Source organism: Pristiophorus japonicus, chromosome 9, assembly GCF_044704955.1.
Source record: "Pristiophorus japonicus isolate sPriJap1 chromosome 9, sPriJap1.hap1, whole genome shotgun sequence".
Taxonomy (NCBI): Eukaryota; Metazoa; Chordata; class Chondrichthyes; family Pristiophoridae; genus Pristiophorus; species Pristiophorus japonicus.
Genome location: NC_091985.1, coordinates 153,877,955 through 153,899,489, shown reverse-complemented (window position 1 = coordinate 153,899,489; position 21,535 = coordinate 153,877,955). Strand labels below are relative to the sequence as shown.

General features: G+C 43.3%; 1 protein-coding gene across 1 annotated transcript in view; it reads left to right on the top strand.

Annotated features, from left to right (window-relative positions):
* Positions 1-7,894, top strand: part of LOC139273939 (centromere protein J-like) — a 216,393-nt gene extending 208,499 nt beyond the window's left edge. The window contains exon 17 of the mRNA XM_070891010.1: positions 7,621-7,894. Coding sequence (XP_070747111.1) covers positions 7,621-7,810 — 190 coding nt within the window. The 3' untranslated portion in view covers positions 7,811-7,894. The remainder of the gene's footprint in view (positions 1-7,620) is intronic.
* Positions 7,895-21,535: the final 13,641 nt, after the last annotated feature.

The following is a 21,535-nucleotide window of genomic DNA, read 5'->3' as shown; positions in this document are numbered from 1 at the left end:
TCTCTGCCTCTATCTTGTCTATCCCTTTCATGATTTTAAATGTTTCTATAAGATCACCCCTCATCCTTCTGAACTCCAAGGAGTAAAGACCCAGTCTACTCAATCTATCATCGTAAGGTAACCCCCTCATTTCTCGAATCAGCCTAATGAATCGTCTCTGTAACCCTTCCAAAGCTAGTATATCCTTCCTTAAGTAAGGTGACCAATACTGCACGCAGTACTCCAGGTGCGGCCTTACCAATAACTTATACAGTTGCAGCAACACCTTCCTGCTTTTGTACTCCATCCCTTTCACAATGAAGGCCAACATTCCATTTGCCTTCCTGATTACCTGCTGCACCTGCAAACTAACCTTTTGGGATTCATGCACAAGGACCCCCAGGTCCCTCTGCACCACAGCATGTTGTAATTTCTCCCCATTCAAATAATATTCCCTTTTACTGTTTTTTTTCCCAAGGTGGATGACCTCACACTTTCCGACATTGTATTCCATCTGGCAAACCTTAGCCCATTCGCTTAACCTATCCAAATCTCCTTGCAGCCTCTCTGAGTCCTCTACACAATCCGCTTTCCCACTAATCTTAGTGTCATCTGCAAATTTTGTTGCACTACACTCTGTCCCCTCTTCTAGGTCATCTATGTATATTGTAAACAGTTGTGGTCCCAGTACTGATCCCTGTGGCACACCACTAACCACTGATTTCCAACCGGAAAAGGACCCATTTATCCCGACTCTCTGCTTTCTGTTCACCAGCCAATTCTCTATCCATGCTAATACATTTCCTCTGACTTCGCGTACCTAAATCTTCTGCAGTAACCTTTTGTGTGGCACCTTATCGAATGCCTTTTGGAAATCTAAATACACCACATCCATCGGTACACCTCTATCCACCATGCTCGTTATATCCTCAAAGAATTCCAGTAAGTTAGTTAAACATGATTTCCCTTTCATGAATCCATGCTGCGTTTGCTTGATTGCACTATTCCTATCCAGATGTCCCGCTATTTCTTCCTTAATGATAGTTTCAAGCATTCCCCACTACAGATGTTAAACTAACCGGCCTATAGTTACCTGCCTTTTGCCTGCCCCCTTTTTTAAACAGAGGCGTTACATTAGCTGCTCTCCAATCCGCTGGTACCTCCCAGAGTCCAGAGAATTTTGGTAGATTATAACAAATGCATCTGCTATAACTTCCGCCATCTCTTTTAATACCCTGGGATGCATTTCATCAGGACTAGGGGACTTGTCTACCTTCAGTCCCATTAGTCTGTCCAGCACTACCTCCCTAGTGATCGTGATCATCTCAAGGTCCTCCCTTCCCACATTCCTATGACCAGCAATTTTTGGCATGGTTTTTGTGTCTTCCACTGTGAAGACGAAAGCAAAATAATTGTTTAAGGTCTCAGCCATTTCCACATTTCCCATTATTAAATCCCCCTTTTCATCTTCTAAGGGACCAACATTTACTTTAGTCACTCTTTTCCGTATTATATATCTGTAAAAGCTTTTACTATCTGTTTTTATGTTTTGCGCAAGTTTACCTTCGTAATCTATCTTCCCTTTCTTTATTGCTTTTTTAGTCATTCTTTGCTGTTGCTTAAAATCTTCCCAATCCTCTAGTTTCCCACTAACCTTGGCCACCTTAGACGCATTGGTCTTTGATTTGATACTTTCCTTTATTTCCTTGGTTATCCACGGCTGGTTATCTCTTCTCTTGCCGCCCTTCTTTTTCACTGGAATATATTTTTGTTGCGCATTATGAAAGAGCTCCTTAAAAGTCCTCCACTGTTCCTCAATTGTGTCACCGTTTAGTCCTTGTTTCCAGTCTACTTTAGCCAACTCTGCCCTCATCCCACTGTAGTCCCCTTTGTTTAAGCATAGTACGCTCGTTTCTGACACAACTTCCTCATCCTCAATCTGTATTACAAATTCAACCATATTGTGATCACTCATTCCGAGAGGATCTTTTACGAGGAGATCGTTTATTTTTCCTGTCTCATTACACAGGACCAGATCCAAGATGGCTTGCTCCCTTGTAGGCTCTGTTACATACTGTTCTAAGAAACAATCCCGTATGGATTCTATGAATTCCTCCTCCAGGCTACCCCCTGCGATTTGATTTGACCAATCGATATGTAGGTTAAAATCCCCCATAACTACTGCCGTTCCTTTTTCACATGCCTCCATTATTCCCTTGATTATTGCCCGCCCCACCATGAAGTTATTATTTGGGGGCCTATAAACTACGCGTTTAGAAGAATGAGAGTTGATCTTATTGAAACGTGTAAGATACTGAGGGGTCTCAACAAGGTAGATGCAGAGAGGATGTTTCCCCTCGTGGGGGAATCTAGAACTAGGGGGCATAGTTTAAGAATAAGGGGTCACTCATATAGAACTGAGATGAGGAGGAATTTCTTCTCTCAGAGGGTCGTAAATCTGTGGAATTCTCTGCTCCAGAGAGCTGTTGAGGCTCGGTCATTGAATATATTTAAGTTGGAAATAGACAGATTTTTGAGCGATAAGGGAGTGAAGGGTTATGGGGAGCGGGCAGGGAAATGGAGCTGAGCCCTTGATCAGATCAGCCATGATCTTATTGAATGGCGGAGCAGGCTCGAGGGGCCTTATGGCCTACTCCTGCTCCTATTTTTTTATGTTCTTATGTTCATACATCTCCGTATGGGTCCTCCATTCCTCAGATTACTGCCAGATTATTCTTTGTTCTCCTTTCCCACTATTGCACCACTGGTGACTGACATATCAGTTACTGCGCCTTCAAACTCCCTACCTAAATCCCGCTATTTTACATCCCCGCTCCACTGTGCTTTCAAATACCTCCTTAAAATCCGTTTTTTTTGTCTGAGCTTTTACCTATTCACCAAACTTTCTATTTTTCCCTTCGGCTTAGTATCCAGTCCAAGGCAATCTTCTGAACACAAGAAGCACTTTCAAAATGTATTATGTAGAGGAGGTTATATACAAACAGTTGTGGCTTAAAGGACAGTCAGGGTAAAGATCAAACCATTGACATTTAAAGCAGGAACACTGGCATTTGAAATGAGCAAGTTCTACAATGAGGAGAAATGTATAAAAGGCAAGTAAGTGACAATTCAGGAAGTTAAGGGATTCAACTGAAAAGAAAGAGAGAAAGACTTGGGGCTGGAACCTCCACTTTTGTGCTTATCGCCCCAAAATGGGCGTTATTTCCGGCATGGGCTATAAAAAAGGGTTTTCAGATCACCGGCTTCTTGCCCATTCTCAAAACACCTAGTTTACATTTTTGAAAATGGGCGTTACCGTGAGCGATATCAAATGGGCGGTTGTGTTAAATTTTTTTTACCTTCTGCCTTAAAGTGCGCCTGTCCTTAGCAACGGCATGGTAATGCTCGATTTCCGTGATTCTGGAGGTCAAGGGTCACTATGACATGCGCATAAGAGGAGGCAGAGAGAGAGGGAGCTCAGAGGGACTGAAGGCGTGGCTGGGTGTGGTGTGGCTGCTCTGGGAGGAAGGAGGGAGACTTTAGAGCTTCACAGCAAGTAGGCAAACAAAAAGTATCTGTTACCAGCCACATATTTGACCGAATTTGCCCTATAATGGAGGGAGAGGAGGAGGCATCACAGCACGCTGTGGAGACTGACGCTGGAGAGAGCAGTGAGGTGGGAGAGGAGCACATTGGAGGCCGCAAAAGGGCCAGGAGGTTCTCGGAGGAGGCAAATGCCTCTCTCCTGCAGGCGGTCAAGTCACGCTGGGGTGATTTGACACAGGGAGGGCGTGGGAAGCCCACCCCAAAGGCTGGCCAGAGGATATGGACCGAGATAGCAGAGGTGGTCTCATCGGCGACTAACGAGGTGCGTGAGTGCAACCAATGCCGCAAACGATGGAACAACCTTGTGGGATCCGCAAGAGTAAGTATTTTATTGATTTACATGTACTTATGTATTTATATAATTTGATTTGTCACAGTCATGAGTGACTATCAGCAGATGTGAGGTCTTGCACTTTTACCAGGAATGTTTTACTCAAAGCCTGCGGTCACGGTGTACGTCTTTATGTTAAGAATGATAATAATCATATTAATCATGATTACATCTGGTGGTTATGTGTTGTATTAGTCTCTGTGACAGTACCTAGCAATGATATCATGCAATGATCTCATGCCATGTTGCCCTCTCACCTTTTACAGAAGAAGCTATCGACGATGAGGTCCATGCAGAGGCGAACGGGTGGGCGGCCACCAGTCCCCAGCGACATCATTGAGATAGAGGAGCGAGTGCTAGTATTCGTAGGGAAGCAGCCCCCGGACAGCCACGGACGCATCTGCAGATCGTGAAGTGATGCCATGTGAGTAAAGCTTACACCATTGCGTGATGTAAAGTCAATAGATGCCACACCAACTCATATCCGAACAATCGTATATGATAGATGATTTCTAAAAGTGTGATAAAAATAATGCTGGCCTAATGAAAATCATTGCAATGCACAATGTGTTGATGGTCATGAAATGCGACGTCTACGATGATTTTGAGAGTGGCGGTGCTTTTGTCATGCATATGCTGTGTGTAGCGCTAGACTCGCCTTGTCACCCTAGCACCCTCTTCTCTAATAACCTCATTTGTGTCTTGCAGCTCAGCCAGCAGCATGGCCCCAGGCAAGGCCACAGAGGCCAGAAGGTGGGGGCGCGGGGCAGGAGTCGGCAGACAATCCTACTACATCTGGTGCTGGGGAACTCCGATTGTCGCCCATCAATCGGCAGGGTCTGTTCTCGATGGATGAGAGCGCGGACTTCGAAGAACCTGCATCACCACGCTCCAGAACCCGTTCCATCCCAGGGCCATCTAGTGGTTCTCCGGTCATTCCTGCCTCCACTCTGGAGGTGCTGGCCCCAAGCACCTCTCCACAGGGCACCCCATTTGTCCCCAGGACGGCGCCGATCCCACGGAGGCCTCGTGGGTGCGGCAGGTCTGTTCCACGAGCGCAGCATGACAGCGGAGAGATGGTACAGTTGTCCAGGAGGACTGTAGACATTGGTGACCAGCTAATCGAAGCATTGGGTGGCATATCCCGACACCTGGCCACCATGACCGAGTACATTCTGCACATGGTGGTCTCCCTAGATGCGATAGCCAGGAACACTGCTGCCACAGGCATCCCAATGGTCCCCAAGCGCGGCATTCCACCCGTAGGTTCCGCACCATCACTGCGAATGACAGATGAGAGCAAGGACCAAGATCCTGCTTCTGCATCAGAGAATGTTGCCCCCTCAGCTCCCCCCTGCACCCGTACCCGTCCAACCACCTTCTCTGCATTCATCCCCCCCCAATGAGGCACTGCCTGAGGTGCACCTCGGCCAGGCGCCGTGGAGTGAGGAGGGGAAGGGGTAGAGGTGGGGAGAAGAAGGAGAGGGGGGAAGGAAAGTGAGGTGTATGTGCGCAGGTGATGGCTGTGTTATATCTCCATCCAGGTGTATGTAATTTGTTGTAATTTATGGGGGCTGGGGACCACGCTCCTGCTTTGCCTTTGTATTCTGTGTTGGTTGACATGTTGAACACATGATTTATGTCAATGGTGGAAAAAGTGGGGTGTGGGCGGGGGTTGGGTGTTATTGGCTGTGATACTTATGATTTCAGACCAATGTTGGTATTAAACTTTTGTTATTGAACATAACCTTGTTGCGCATTGTCTCAGATAGCTGGACCACTACACACTGGTGATTCCTTACCATGAATTCGCCCATTCTGCTGATTCCACCCAAAAAAAGTGGGCGGGCGGTGATATTTTTTCTTGCCGTTAAGCCCATTGGGAAAATAACGCTCGGCGATAAGTCTCCTAAAATAGCCCATCAGTTTCCATTTTGTACCAGAATGGGAGTTATACGTCATTTCAGCGATAAAATGGGCGATAAGTGTGCGTTAAGCATGTAAAAATACTGGCGGTTCTAGCCCTTGGATTTAGATAGCGCCTTTCACGACCACCAGACGTCTCAAAGCGCTTGACAGCCAATGAAGTACTTTTTGAAGTGTAGTCACTATTGTAATGTGGGAAACATGGCAGCAAACTTGACCACAATCAAGCTCCCACAAACAGCAATGACCAGAAAAGGAGTAATTTAAATGAAGAAAAAATGAAGTGCTGAGAGACAGAACTAAAATATTTGGTCAGGTTAGAAAGAGACACCGAGCATGGACGAGAATACAACTAATAGAAAGAAGATTACTTTAAGATAAATAGTAAGGGCTAGAAATTGCGTAGCGCCCCATTTGGGATAATAAGTTTTGTGAGAGCACAAGAGCGGAAGCGAAGTTAGCATCGGGGTACCGGGGCACTGCAAACCGGATCACATCACGATCTCCAGGGTGCAGATGGTCGTGGTCTTCAGGTTTACCGCCACTGCTAACCTGGAAGGGAAGTTCATGGACGTTGATACTCGCTGCGCCCGTTCATAGAGCCAGTAACGTCCCGTTATCAGCCGCCCCGCCCAGAAGCGCTAACAGGAGGCGCAAAGGAGGCCAATTTCTCCCCCTAAAAATCAAGAACCAATAAATGATGTACATACCAAGCAAAGAGAGGAAAAGGAAGAGTCGCTAGTAAAACATTCCTGATAATTGAAGGAGATGGCAAATATAATTGTCACCATGAATTATGAATTTTAATGGCACAGAAGAAGGCCATTTGGCCCAGCCCACCTCTGCCAATTCTCTGAAGGAACTAACAATTTAGCCTCATTCCCCTGATTTTTCTCTATACCCTTTTAAATGCTTCTTTTTCAAATATTAATAAATCGTCAATTGTATTTGGTGCCAAATTTATATCATGCTAATAGCTTGTACTCGAAGTAATTTAGAAAATATTCAAGTATTTAAACCTTACTATGAATGCACTGTAATGGTGTAAATAGCTACATTTTGTTCTTCAACCCTTAATTGATGTTCTCCAACTGTTATTATATGCATATAATAAATACATTCAAATACCAGTCACAAATTACATCAATCATACATAAAGTGTCGTATGTTGTAATGGAAAATAGATGCTGATCCTGTGGTCCACATCTGGTGCTAATGACCTGGATTAGCGACAACCCGGGTCTATTTACTGCCCATTTCTCAGAAACACAGCACTACATGGTTGGGAGCTGCTTGTGGATTAAATGCCTGTTCACCTGATGTTGTACAAGTTGATTAAGGCCCTGAAGATTATTCAAATGAAGTAATGCCCCCTTATTGCATTCAAAGTACCTGAGCAGCACTCAATATAACATGTAGTGGTGGATAGATCTGTTTAGGTGTTTGGTAGTTATTACAATTAATTTGCTACAAATTAATACAGCGATTATCAGCTTATGTGCTTTCTTTTGGTTTTACCACTGGAATAATTTATACCCTGTTAAAGCATCATACATTGTCATCAAGTACAGGCTGATCAAGATACTGGTTATTGTTGTTCTTGTAAGAGATTGACTAAAACCTTTCAGCTGCTGCAGTGCCCCAATAAAGCAAAAATGTCAATGTTGGATATTCAGTACACACTCTTATGTTTATCTATCCCAAACAGTTGCTGTTTTGATGTTCAAATACTGCAATCAATGTGTTGATCAGTTACTGAACATTTGATTCTTTCTCAGAAATGGAGATAAAATCATTGAATTCAGCAATGGGCAGAGGGAGATCCACACCTCCCAGTACAAACGGAGGGAGTACCCTGATGGAACCATAAAGACTGTATATTCTAATGGGCGGCAGGAAACTAAGTACACCACAGGACGTGTCCGAATAAAAGACAAAGAAGGAAATATCATCTTTGATAAAAAGTGACTGAAGAGGCTTCTGTTTTGTACGGTTTCAAATTGTTGTGCAAGGTCTAGGAAAAAAAGATCCAACTAAATCGCAATAGTTGTGCTACAGGGAAACAATCTACCGATTTAATCCTGATTTCAATCTTTTTTTTAAAGATTTACATTCACTACAAAAGATTGAATATTCCATACTCAGGATCTGAGCCATAACCTGCCTGTGCATTACATCAAATTTGTCAACTTGGATAAATACTGCATCTTGTGTGTACAGGGAGTGGACTTCAGTTAGAAAAAAGCTGATATTGAGAAATGTGTAAGTGACATCTTTGAGCAACTTTGCTTCAGATGTAGGGTTGCCAACCCTCCCGGATTTCCCTGGAGCCTCCCATTAACGATTCATCTCCCAGATACTACTGCAAGCAACCCAGGAGAAAAATCATAGGGCATTCAACAAAATTGTTATTTTCATTTTTGTTTCTGGTTATAAAAATATTAGAGAAAGATAAAAAGGCTGTTTACCTGGGCGGGCTGGTTGGAGGTGTGAAGTCATGTGATGAAACTTCCAGGAATAGAATCATAGAAATTTACAGCACGGAAGGAGGCCATTTTGGCCCATTGTGTCCACACCAGCCGACAAAGAGATATTCAGCCTAATCCCACTTTCCAGCTCTTGGTCCGTAGCCCTGTAAGTTACAGCACTTCAAGTGCACATCAAAGTACTTTTAAAATGTGGTGAGGGTTTCTGCCTCTACCACCCTTTCAGGCAGTGAGTTCCAGACCCCCACCACCCTCTGGGTGAAGAAATTTCCCCTCAAATCTCCTCTAAACCATCTACCAATTACTTTAAATCTATGTCCAACCAGTGTTAGTAACTCTATGATGTGGTTAGTGTTTTATTCTGTGGATATCAATGTTAATGTATTACCTTCCCCCATATAGACCATTGCAATAAGACGATATTATGCTTGTTGACATTTCTACCACATGCAGCACTCTAGTGCAATCACAAAAACAAATTAGAACCATTAAGAGCACAGGATCTCCCAGTGTATTGAAAACCGGCAGGCAAAACAATTTATCTTAAAAAAATATTTGTCAATATAATATTTTTGTCTCTGCTTTACATAGAATTACGTAGAATGTACAGCACAGCTCCACACAAGCCTCCTCCCAGTTTATTTCCTCTCACCCTATTCCTTTCTCCCTCATGTGTTTATCTAGCTTCCCCTTAAATGCATCTATACTATTCACCTCAACTACTCCTTGTGTTAGCAAGTTCCACATTCTCACCACTCTGTGTGTAAAGAACTTTCTCCTGAATTCACTATTGGATTTATTAGTGACTACCTTATATTTATAGTGCCTAGTTTTATCACCCACAAGTGGAAACATTTAGAACATTAATGTCCATAGAATTAAATAGAATATTACATCACCAATGTCACTAGCTTTACTTAAATAATGTATTCAGATCTGTACTGTCAAATACGACACTGTTACTGGTGTCATATTCTGTTTTGTTAACCACCCCATTAACAATCTATTTTCTGATGTCGATGGTTCAAAAACAAGATTTGTCACTTTTAATATGATGCTGTTTGCCCACACAACATTACCAAGACTACTTGCTGTTGGCAATCAAACTAAAGCACATGGGTACCTACTGAAGCTAGCACTTGAAAGCTTTGAGGTTATGTAGAGTTTACATTTGTAGTAACTTATGCTAATGCCAAGTTTTACAGCTTCAGCAATGAAATATTAATGTAGTTTGGCCATAATTTTATAGAATGCCTGTGGTGAAAAACAATTTTTACTTGCATGATTCTTCCATTAAATATTTTAAGTTGGCTTAATGAAAAAAAATGTTTTGTATATAAATAGCAACAGAGACAACTACTGGATAATCAGAACAGAAGAAATATGAAATTAGCCCTGTATTTGCTTCAGTTACCTCCAGACTCAACTATTCCAATGCTCTCCTACCTGGCCTCCCGTCTTCCACCCTCCATAAACTTCAGCTCATCCAAAGCTGCCCATGTCCTAATCCTTCCATGGAGTCATCCTTCCCTATCTTTGTAATCTCCTCCAGCCCTACAACTCTCCGAGAACTCTGTTCCTCCAATTCTGGCCCCTTGTGCTTCAATGATTTTCTTTGCTGTCTAGATCCTAATCTTTCAAATTCTCCCCAAAACTTCTCTACATCTACCTCTCTCTCCTTTAAGATGCTCCTTAAAACCTACCTCTTTGACCAAACTTTTGGTCACCTGTCCTAATTGCTCCTTATGTGGCTCGATATCAAATTTAGTTTGATTACACTCCTGTGAAGTGCCTTGGCACGTTTTACTATGTTAAAGGTGCTATATAAATGCAAATTGTTGTTATTTGCTGGTAGCCCTGAGAGACTTAGAGAAATTGTAGTGCGGATCATAAAATAACTAGTGGGGATAATTTCAGTGATTCTTATGGAGTGGTGTGCTGCACTTATAAAAAAAAACACAAGTGGGAGCACTTCCACTGTACACTATTTAGAAATCACATAACTTGTGTTACGATACAATTCTCTCCAAATAGAGAGAAGAGGAAATTTCCCCTAAGGTGTTTAAATGGAATCAGCTGTGTTCTGAAAAGAGGTATGAGTGACCATTGTCATGTCTGTCAATAGCAAGAGCTGCCTGTAAAATGGGCTCAGACTGCAGGTGGACGGGAATGTCCAGTTGCATTCTGCACATCACCAGCAAAACAAAAAATGACAGCCTTAGTGAAGCAGCAAATGGCCACACTGTCAGTGTGTTTTTAATTTTATGTCTTAGCGCCAAATTAACAAAATAGAATATATTAATTCTACCATTAACAATGCTTAATAATGTGCATTGCTTGTTTAATTAATTCCAATAGCCCATTCATTTATCGGTGAGGGCATAAAATCTCTTTTTTCCCCAATGTGCTTACCTCCCTCAGTCATGCATTGCGACAAGATGGACGGTTTTCTATCATGCTTCCATCAATGTCTGTCTGAGACAGCTGTTAGGAGGTGCATGAAAGCAATCCAGAGATGACTTTCCCCAGTGATTGCTCCTTCCTTTCCTGTGGGGACATACTTTATCCTCCCTCAACAATATTGCTGAGATTGGGAGCTCAGTGCCCCTGCACTTGCTTAAAATCTATTATATCTCTAACTTTTTCCAGTTCTGACAAATGGTCAACGACCTGAATATTAACTCTGTTCCTCTCTCCACAGATGCTGCCTGGCCTGCTGAGTATTTCCTGCATTTTCTGTTTCAATTTTTATTTCATATTTCCAGCATCCACAGTATTTTGCTTTTGTTTTGGGATTAGAGGGGATTGACCTACATCTCTCCACTCTATGGTATGGCATGTTCTGTAGTGCACAGCGTTATGTCCTTGAAGCTCGGCTTCCAAATGAGATGGTTGAGTATGAACTGCCAACTATATAGTCCCCTGGGACAACCCAGAAGTTCTGGAGTATTACATTCACTCATTCTCCCACCTCAGAAGCGAGTTAGTTTGGTGCAAAGCACAAATTACTATTTGCACAGGTGAAAAAAAATGAAATGAAACAGCAATTACCTCTCAGCTGTAGTGTCTTCGGTAACAATGACTGCATAAGCTGTAGTGTTCACTAAGTTAATTTTACCTCTTGGAGCTTGTCTAGGCCAGGTAACTTTGCTGGCCATGAAGGCAGCCTGGAGACCTCCTGTTGGGTCTCTGCTAACGCCTGTTCCATTGTCAAGAGCAACCTATTTCTGAATTTTCCCACTGCCTTCACTTGATGTCTCTCTGTAAAGGGATGGATGAAGTCACTCAGCATGTGAGACCACAGACTCAGTGGGGGTCATTTTGACTTTGGGTGATAGTGCAAAACAGCTGATATTACATCACCTGCGCATTATACATCTACCCACCATTTTATATGGTGCACAGGCTAGTTATTTTTCCCATCAGCAGTCTAATTTCTAAACAGAATATTGGATAAAAATCTAAATCTTTTTGTAATGTGTGTTAACTAAATTTAAATAATTTAATAAAAGAGCCTGATGAAAATGCACTTTTCACCATACGGACTTAAAATAATTCTTGATTTCTAAATATCATGTTCCACTGTGTCTGGTAACATTTTATAGAAAAGGAAGCTACTCTATTAATTTAATACTGTTTGATTTATACATTATGCAACTTTCTTTTACATTTTCTACTGTGTAACTCAATCTTTGTAAAATGTAAATATTCGATAAAGGTTAGACATGTGGGATCAAAACCACAATCTACTTTTCATATCAATGCATTGTAATAATTGGTGTCTGCTCCTTTTGAGTAGTCTCATTGGTTGATGGTAATCGGGTAATGTTTCGAGCAATCATATTTGCCAATTATGATCATGTTTCCTTTCAAACCTTAATGACATTTTTAGAAATATCATAGACCAATAGCGATCATTTGATTGTTCTATCCCTATTGCTTTCTAGCAAGCACATTGGCTGTTGCTAAGCACATGAACAACCTGATTGTTATATGTTTGACATGGCACTGGACCAAGGCAGGTCAGGTGAAACTGGGGATTCGGCCAACTTCTGTTGATACAATAAGGGCTCATTTGGCCCTATTAAGCATATGATTGCTTCCATGGTAACTGCGACTGCTTGTTGGATTTAAGCACTATAATTGGTCCATGAGAATCTCATCTGATATTGGTCCCTGGTAACTGCATCACCAAAACAAAGAATGACACAATAATAGTTATACTGCAAAACAGCATTCATTTTAATTTTCTTGAGCTACAAAAAAAATCTTACAAAATTATGTAGTACAAAAGCAAATGGGCAATAAATTTCAGGAAAATTATAAATAAAATAGAATGAAATGTATATTATATAATATAAATATACAGTTTTACATTTTTTTGTAATCACAAGAGTGTCCATGGGCCTGGGCCCCTGAAGACTTGCATATCTGCCCCCTTGCTCTGTGGACTGATGGGACGATAGCCGGAGTCGCTGGGGGAAGGGGCGGTCTGGGTAGCCAGCCCCCCTTCTCCCACAGATGCTGGAATTTCTGGCAGGCATGGGCAGGCGAGCTGATCCCAGACATGTGCCCAACGTGGCTGTTGTACCAGCTTGACATCTGGTAATGAAGACCCTCCTCTCCCCCGAGGAACTTGGGGGCTGTGTAGCTTAGCAAATAAGCATCACGTGCTGCTATCCTCGCCCTTTCCTGTAGCTCAAAATGTTTCAAATTTGTTGAAGTCAGATAAAAGTAATGACTATAAGGCTGTGTTTTTGCATTTATGTCAAGCAAATTATTATTGTTATTTATATTAAAATTTCCAGTCTGGAGTAGTTTCATTTTTTTTAGTTCATTTGTCTGACAATAATGCATACAGTGTGCCCTAAATATGAGCTTTGTACAGTTGAATGCACTGATCAGACTGGTATTGTATGCTAATTTATTTAGATTGTTTATGAAATAAACAAATGGTAGTATAAATGTATTCGGTTCCCTTCATTATTGTCAGCAATTCACATTCAGCCAGAATAACTACCATGCATTAAAAAATCCATCTCGCACTATATTCCTTTTCATCATAGCATAACCTCATCACTCTATGACCTTTATTTTTGGCTGATTCTCTGGGTTAACATTTTATGAATAAATTGTGAATTTATTTAATAATGTGTATTAAATATGTATGGTTTGCATACTTGGTGTATTCCTTTTCAACCATTTTACTTGATTTTGACACAGCTAGAAAATCTGACTAAAAGTGTCCTGAAATTATGCAGTGTGGAGATGATTAATGTGTTTGTCTGAAATTTTCTCCACTAAGTTAAAACAGTCATAATCCTGTTCAAATAAATGGGTGAATGCTACTGTTAAAATAGTGGAAACTGGAATTTCACATGAACATAAGTGGGCCTGAATTTGCAGCCCCTGTGGGTGTGTATGAGGTGCACACGCGCCGTAGGGATCCCGCAAGTTCCGAGTTTAGGCATGCACTACACATGCACTGAAACCCAGAGCTTGCGATTCTTCAAGAATCCTCTTGACAGATCATATGCATCCAAATGAAAAGGACCTTCGTGGGTGGAGAGTTGAGCTATTTGCCCAACTTCTGCCCAGCGAATGCCCCTGAAAATCTTACGCTTGCGTGTACCAGCGTAAGGGTCGGATTTTCGGCTTTCAGGGTTTTTTGTCAAAAACGGTAACGATACCTGAAACTTACCGTTTTTGCTGCGCTACCGGTTTTAGGCCGAATATCTGCGTCCGGGGCGCATCGGTAAGGGAGACGTTGCACAAGCATTCGCGGCACAAAATGCAAGTTTCGGCATCTTTAGTCTGGGGCAGGGAGCGCTGCGAGAGAGGTCTGGGGGGGGTGGAATTCCAAAAAACATCTAATTGCTGCAAAAAAATTTAAAAATTAAAATTTTAACTTACTTTTTTTCCAGGTTTTCGTACTTACCGCTGCTGGCAGAGCTGCACCGACAAGTTTGATCTGTCGGTATTCTGGGTGTGGTGTATGGGTTGGGAGAGAGCCGAAGCTCGGACGCAAACACAATCCGACTCGTTGCATGTCGGCGCACCTCTCCTGTGCGGTGCTTGGAAGCGTCGCAGCAACAGGTACCCGAGGATCCCGCCCGGGCTTTGTGACCGGGTTTTCGCCGTGGAGGGTCAAATCGCGGTGAAAACCCGGTTGCAAATCTGCCGAAAATCCGACCCATAGAGTTTTAAAAATTAGAAAAATAAATGTTATCAGTAATTTATATGTTAAAAACCCTGGCCATTAAAGTAAGTTTATTTGTAGCCTGTATTCAAAAAATTAAGTTTTTGTTTAAAATATTTAATTAAATGTCATTTTATATATGTAACTTTTTAAAATGTATTTCATGTGTAAGTACAAACGGAACTCCCCATAAGTATGAATGGAGATTCCCTTCTTTTATTGGTTGGGCAAGATCACATGATCCCAGGGGTGCTTGCGAACTGCCTGCACCCCTGTGATTGTGAGGCTCTACCTGCAGGTACCCAGAGAGGCCAAGGAGCATGAATCAAGAGTCCGTCGGTATGAATCACCAGGTAAATTTGTAGATTTTTTGCAGGTCAGAAGCAGCCACCCGTGGGAAGCCTCCGACCGCAATTTCTACCCCAATAATATTTTATGTGTTACTTTCCCATCGTGTAATTTCAGTGCCAAATACTTATAACAGCTAAAAGGTTTCAGATTCAGGTTAGTAATTTATTTCAATTTAGTTCTTTACCTCTCTTGTACAAACTTCTTTGTATTATCAAGAAATTGGGCTCTATTTGTACTGGTGCAGTTAGTAATTGCACCAATCCCTTCTGAGTGTATTCCTGCTTAATTTCCATGTACCACTCTCATGTGCGCCAATTATATACTCCAGCTGCACTGGTGACAGGAGCGGAATGCATCGTGCACATAACAACGTGTGCATAAGTATTATGTAGAGCTAAACTTGTTTCATGGGGCCATTTTAATAATAGCCATATCTAAGGAAGGATATACTTGCATTAGAGAAAGTGCAACGAAGGTCACCAGCCAGATTCCTGGGATGGGGGATTGTCCTATGAGGAGAGATTGAATAGACTGTGCCTATATTTTCCAGAGTTTCAAAGAATGAGAGGCAATCTCATCAAAACATTTTCACTCAGGGGCAACTAAAACTAGGGGGCATAGCCTCATAATTATCTACCCTAGAGGGCTGTGGAGGCTCTGTCTTTGAATAGATTTTTGAATATTGAGCGAATCAAGGGAAATGAGGAAAGTGCAGGCAAGTGGAGTTGAGGTAGAAGATTAGCCATGGTCTTGTTGAATGGTGGATCAGGCTCGAGGGGCCAAATGGCCTATTCTTGCTCCTAATTCTTATGTTCTTGTATTCTTATACATTTCCTATACAGATTAGCTGATTGACACAGAGCAGGCTGTGGTTGCAGGATGGATCATCTGGTGAATCAGCAGCTCTTAAAGGGCTGCTGATTGTAATTGAAGCTGAGCTGCACATTTTGAAATGTCATTTTTGCTGATAACATTTCAGCATAGCAGTAAAGAGGGAGATGCAGCTCTGGAGGCAAACCGACAGGCAATTTCATGCTGAAAATCCATGGGACTACTTCCAAAGAAATAAGCTTTGGTCCTTGTCAGTCTTCTCTACCTTGCTGTCTGCTCCCCTTATCCCCTCCCATCTGAGGGGGTTGGGGGGCGGGGGGGTTGTCCAAAGACAATGCCTGCGATCGGCTTTTTGGGACACCACTGGGAATGGGCACTCTGAGACGTAAAGATGGGAATTTGAGGAGGGAGAGCTGAGAAACCCCGTAAATCTCAGGTGGTCGCTAAATTTTACATTACCCAAGCCGATTCTTCTTTGTCTATATAAAAAGTTACCTTTCCTATTAAATAAATGCAATTAGGTAATTAAGAAAGCATTCTTAACTCCTTATACTGGACAAAAAAGAGTGGGTTATTCTACCTCCAAGTGACTAGTAACATAGTTGGATGGTTGACGACATCAGTCAATGAAAACAGTACACAGGGTCTGAGACGCTGGAGAATTCTCAAGGCTTCCTGTCAGGTCCCACGTTTTATACCTCTTGCAGCTATACTGTCAGAAGATGGCTGCTCAAGAGCATTCTCAAAATGTAATGCAGATTTTCAAGGTAACATGGCAAGAGAATTGCTCTGGCCACTATATGTGACAACATCGTAAACCCATTCATAAAGATTGGGTTTACCAATTCACTACACATATTACCTCCACTCTTTTAAAGAGACAGGTGGCCCAATAATTTACCAAATGAGATTAGTTACCTGCAAGAAGTAAATTTGGCCACGAATGACTGGAAGAACCAATCCATTGGTGTTTATTTTCCAAGCTTTCTCACCTTTTTCTGCTGGTACAACAATAACTTGAATTTATACAGCACCGTTAACATAGTAAAATATCCCAGGGCACAACACAGGAGCATATTATGACAAAACTGTACACCAAGCCAAAGAAGGAGTTATTAGTTCAGGTGATCAAAGAGATAAGGTTTAGGGAGGGTCTTAAAGAAGGAGAGACAAAGAGATTCAGAGAGGGAATTCCAGAGTTTAGGGAATAGATGGCTGATGGCACGGTTGTCAATGGTGGGGCAAAGGGAGTGGGGTGCGCACAAGGGTCCAGAGTTGGGGGAACATGGAGTTCTTTCAGGGTTGTAGGGTGAGAGGAGGCTACAGGAATAGAGTTGGGTAAGCTCATGGAGGAAGGAGGGGTAATTTTAACCTAACAAACTGGGTGGGTTTGGAGCATAGGGGTAGTTAAATTGATGATAATCAGATTCCCGACCTGAACCAGCCTCCAGCCCACCCACTTTCGGTTTAAACAGAGGCGTGACAGTGAGCGGGAGGCCGGGGGGCGGGGGGGGGGGGGGGGGGGGCGGTGGGCAGCCAATCCATTCCCAGGATGTCAATTTAAATATTATAATAGAAACATCGAAAATACGTGCAGGAGTAGGCCATTCGGCCCTTTGAGCCTGCACCGCCATTCAATAAGATCATGGCTGATCATTCCCTCAGTACCCCTTTCCTGCTTTCTCTCCATACCCCTTGATGCCCTTAGCCGTAAGGGCCATATCTAACTCCCTCTTGAATATATCCAACGAACTGGCATCAACAACTCTCTGCGGCAGGGAATTCCATAGGTTAACAACTCTCTGAGTGAAGAAGTTTCTCCTCATCTCAGTCCTAAATGCCTACCCCTTATCCTAAGACTATGTCCCCTGGTTCTGGACTTCCCCTACATCAGGAACATTCTTCCCTCACCTAACCTGTCCAGTCCCGTCAGAATCTTATACGTTTCTATGAGATCCCCTCTCATCCTTCTAAACTCCAGTGAATAAAGGCCCAGTTGATCCAGTCTCTCCTCATATGACAGCCCATCCATCCCTGGAATCAGTCTGGTGAACCTTCGCTGCACTCCCTCAATAGCAAGAACGTCCTTCCTCAGAGACCAAAACGTAACACAATATTTCAGGTGAGGCCTCACTAAGGCCCTGTACAACTGCAGTAAGGCCTCCTTGCTCCTATACTCAAATCCCCTAGCTATGAAGGCCAACATACCATTTGCCTTCTTCACCGCCTGCTGTACCTGCATGCCCACTTTCAGTGACTGATGAACCGTGACACCCATGTCTCGTTGCACCTCCCCTTTTCCTAATCTGCCGCCATCCAGATAATATTCTGCCTTCCTGTTTTTGCCCCCAAAATGGATGACCTCACATTTATCCACATTATACTGCATCTGCCATGTATTTGCCCACTCACCTAACCTGTCCAAGTCACCCTGCAGCCTCTTAGCGTCCTCCTCATAGCTCACACCACCACCTAGTTTAGTGTCATCCGCAAACTTGGAGATATTACACTCAATTCCTTCATCTAAATTGTTAATGTATATTGTAAAGAGCTGAGGTCCCAGCACTGAGCCCTGCGGCACTCCACTAGTCACTGCCTGCCATTCTGAGAAGGACCCGTTTATCCCGACTCTCTGCTTCCTGTCTGCCAACCATTTATCTATCCATGTCAGTACATTACACCCAATACCAAGTGCTTTGATTTTGCACACCAATCTCTTGTGCGGGACCTTGTCAAAAGCCTTTTGAAAGTCCAAATACACCACATCCACTGGTTCTCCCTTGTCCACTCTGCTAGTTACAAAAAATTCCAGAAGATTCGTCAAGCATGATTTCCCTTTCATAAATCCATGCTGACTTGGTCCAATCCTGTCACTGCTTTCCAAATGCACTGCTATTTCATCCTTAATGATTATTTCCAACATTTTCCCCACTACTGATGTCAGGCTAACCAGTCTATAATTACCCGTTTTCTCTCTCCTTTTTTAAAAAGTGGTGTTACATTAGCTACCCTCCAGTCCATAGGAACTGATCCTGAGTCCATAGACTGTTGGAAAATGATCACTAATGCATCCACTATTTCTATAGCCATTTCCTTAAGTACTCTGGGATGCGGACTATCAGGCCCTGGGGATTTATCGGCCTTCAATCCCATCAATTTCCCTAACACAATTTCCTGCCTGATAAGGATATCCTTCAGTTCCTCCTTCTCACGAGACCCACTGTCCCCTAGTACATTCGGAAGGTTATTCGTGTGCAAGGGACCTACGTTTGTCTTCACTAATCTTTTTCTCTTTACATATTTATAGAAGCTTTTGCAGTCAGTTTTTATGTTCCCTGCAAGCTTCCTTTCGTACTCTATTTTCCCCCTCTTAATTAAACCTTTACTCTTCCTCTGTTGAATTCTAAATTTCTCCCAGTCCTCAGGTTTGTTGCTTTTTCTAGCCAAATTATATGCCTCTTCCTTGGCTTTAACACTATCCTTAATTTCCCTTGTTAGCCATGGTTGAAACACCTTCCCCGTTTTATTTTTACTCCAGACAGGGATATACAATTGCTGAAGTTCATCCATGTGATCTTTAAATGTTTGCCATTGCCTATCCACTGTCAACCCTTTAAGTATCCTTTGCTAGTCTATTCTAGCCAATTCATGCCTCATACCATCGAAGTTACCTTTCCTTAAGTTCAGGACCCTAGTTTCTGAATTAACTGCGTCACTCTCCACCTTAATAAAGAATTCTAACTTATTATGGTCACTCTTCCGCAAGGGGCCTCGCACAACAAGATTGCTAATTAGTCCCTTCTCATTACACATCACCCAGTCCAGGATGGCCAGCTCTCTAGTTGGTTCCTCGACATATTGGTCGAGAAAACCATACCTAATACACTCCAGAAAATCCTCCTCCACCGCATTGCTACCAGTTTGGTTAGCCCAATCAATATGTAGATTAAAGTCACCCATGATAACTGTTGTACCTTTATTGTACACATCCCTTATTTCTTGTTTTATGCTGTCCCCAACCTCACTACTACTGTTTGGCGGTCTGTACACAACTCCCACTGGCGTTTTCTGCCCTTTGGAATTCCGCTGCTCCACCCATACCGATTCTACATCATCCAGGCTAATGTCCCTCCTTATTATTGCATTAATATCCTCTTTAACCAGCAACGACACCCCATCTCCTTTTCCTTTCTGTCTATCCTTCCTAAATGCTGAATACCCCTGGATGTTGCGTTCCCAGCCTTGGTCACACTGGAGCCATATCTCCGTGATGTCAATTACATCGTACCCATTAACTACTATCTGCGCAATTAATTCGTTCACCTTATTCCGAATACTCCTCGCATTGAGTCACAGAGCCTTCAGGCTTGTCTTTTTAACACACTTTACCCCTTTAGAATTTTGCTGTAATGTGGCCCTTTTTGTTTTTTGCCTTAGGTTTCTCTGCCCTCCACTTTTACTATTCTCCTTTCTATCTTTTGTTTCTGACTCCATTTTATTTCCCTCTGTCTCCCTGCATAGGTTCCCATCCCCCTGCCATATTAGTTTAACTCCTCCCCAACAGCACTAGCAAACACTCCCCATATGACATTGGTTCCGGTCCTGCCTAGGTGCAGACCGTCCAGTTTGTACTGGTCCCATCTCCCCCAGAACCGGTTCCAATGTCCCAGGAATTTGAATCCCTCCCTTCTGCACCACTGCTGAAGCCATGTATTCATCTGAGCTATCCTGCGATTCCTACTCTGACTAGCACGTGGCACTGGTAGCAATCCTGAGATTACTACTTTTGAGGTCCTACTTTTTAATTTAACTCCTAGCTCCCTAAATTTGTCTCGTAGGACCTCGTCCCGTGTTTTACCTATATCATTGGTACCTATATGCACCACGACAACTGGCTGTTCACCCTCCCTTTTCAGAATGTTCTGCACCTGCTCCGAGACATCCTTGACCCTTGCACCAGGGAGGCAACATACCATCCTGGAGTCTCGGTTGCGGCCGCAGAAACGCCTATCTATTCCCCTTACAATTGAATCCCCTATCACTATCGCTCTCCCACTCTTTTTCCTGCCCTCCTGTGCAGCAGAGCCAGCCATGGTGCCATGAACTTGGCTGCTGCTGCTCCCCCCTGATGAGTCATCCCCCTCAACAGTACCCAAAGCGGTGTATCTGTTTTGCAGGGGGATGACCGCAGGGGATCCCTGCACTACCTTCCTTGCACTACACTTCCTGTTGGTCTTCCATTCCCTATCTGGCTGTGTACCCTTTACCTGCGGTAAGACCAACTCGCTAAACGTGCTATTCACATCATTCTCAGCATCGTGCATGCTCCAGAGTGAATCCACCCGCAGCTCCAGTTCCGCAACACGGTTGGTCAGGAGCTGGAGGCGGACACACTTCCCGCACATATCGTCGTCTGTCCCTGATTTCCCACATAGTACAGGAGGAGCATAACACGTGCCCGAGCTCTCCTGCCATGACTTAACCCTTAGATACACTTAAATTGGCAACAACAATGCTAAATGTTACTCACTGATATAGAAAAGAAAAAAGAAAAGCTACTCACCAATCACTTACCCCCTTGGCTGTGACGTCACCTTTTGATTTCTTTCTACTTCTTTTTTGCCTTCTACCCCTGCTGCAGCTGCACCGACTGGCCTCACCCGCGAACTCCCGACTCTGCCGCTCCGCCTCTGACGACGCTGCTCCCCGGACCCCCTGCTGTGCCTTTTGTAAGCCTCACCCGCGAACTCCCGACTCTGCCGCTCCGCCGCCGACGACGCGATGAGGCTGGAAGCTGGCAGTTGCAGTTATCGCAAGGTGGGGACC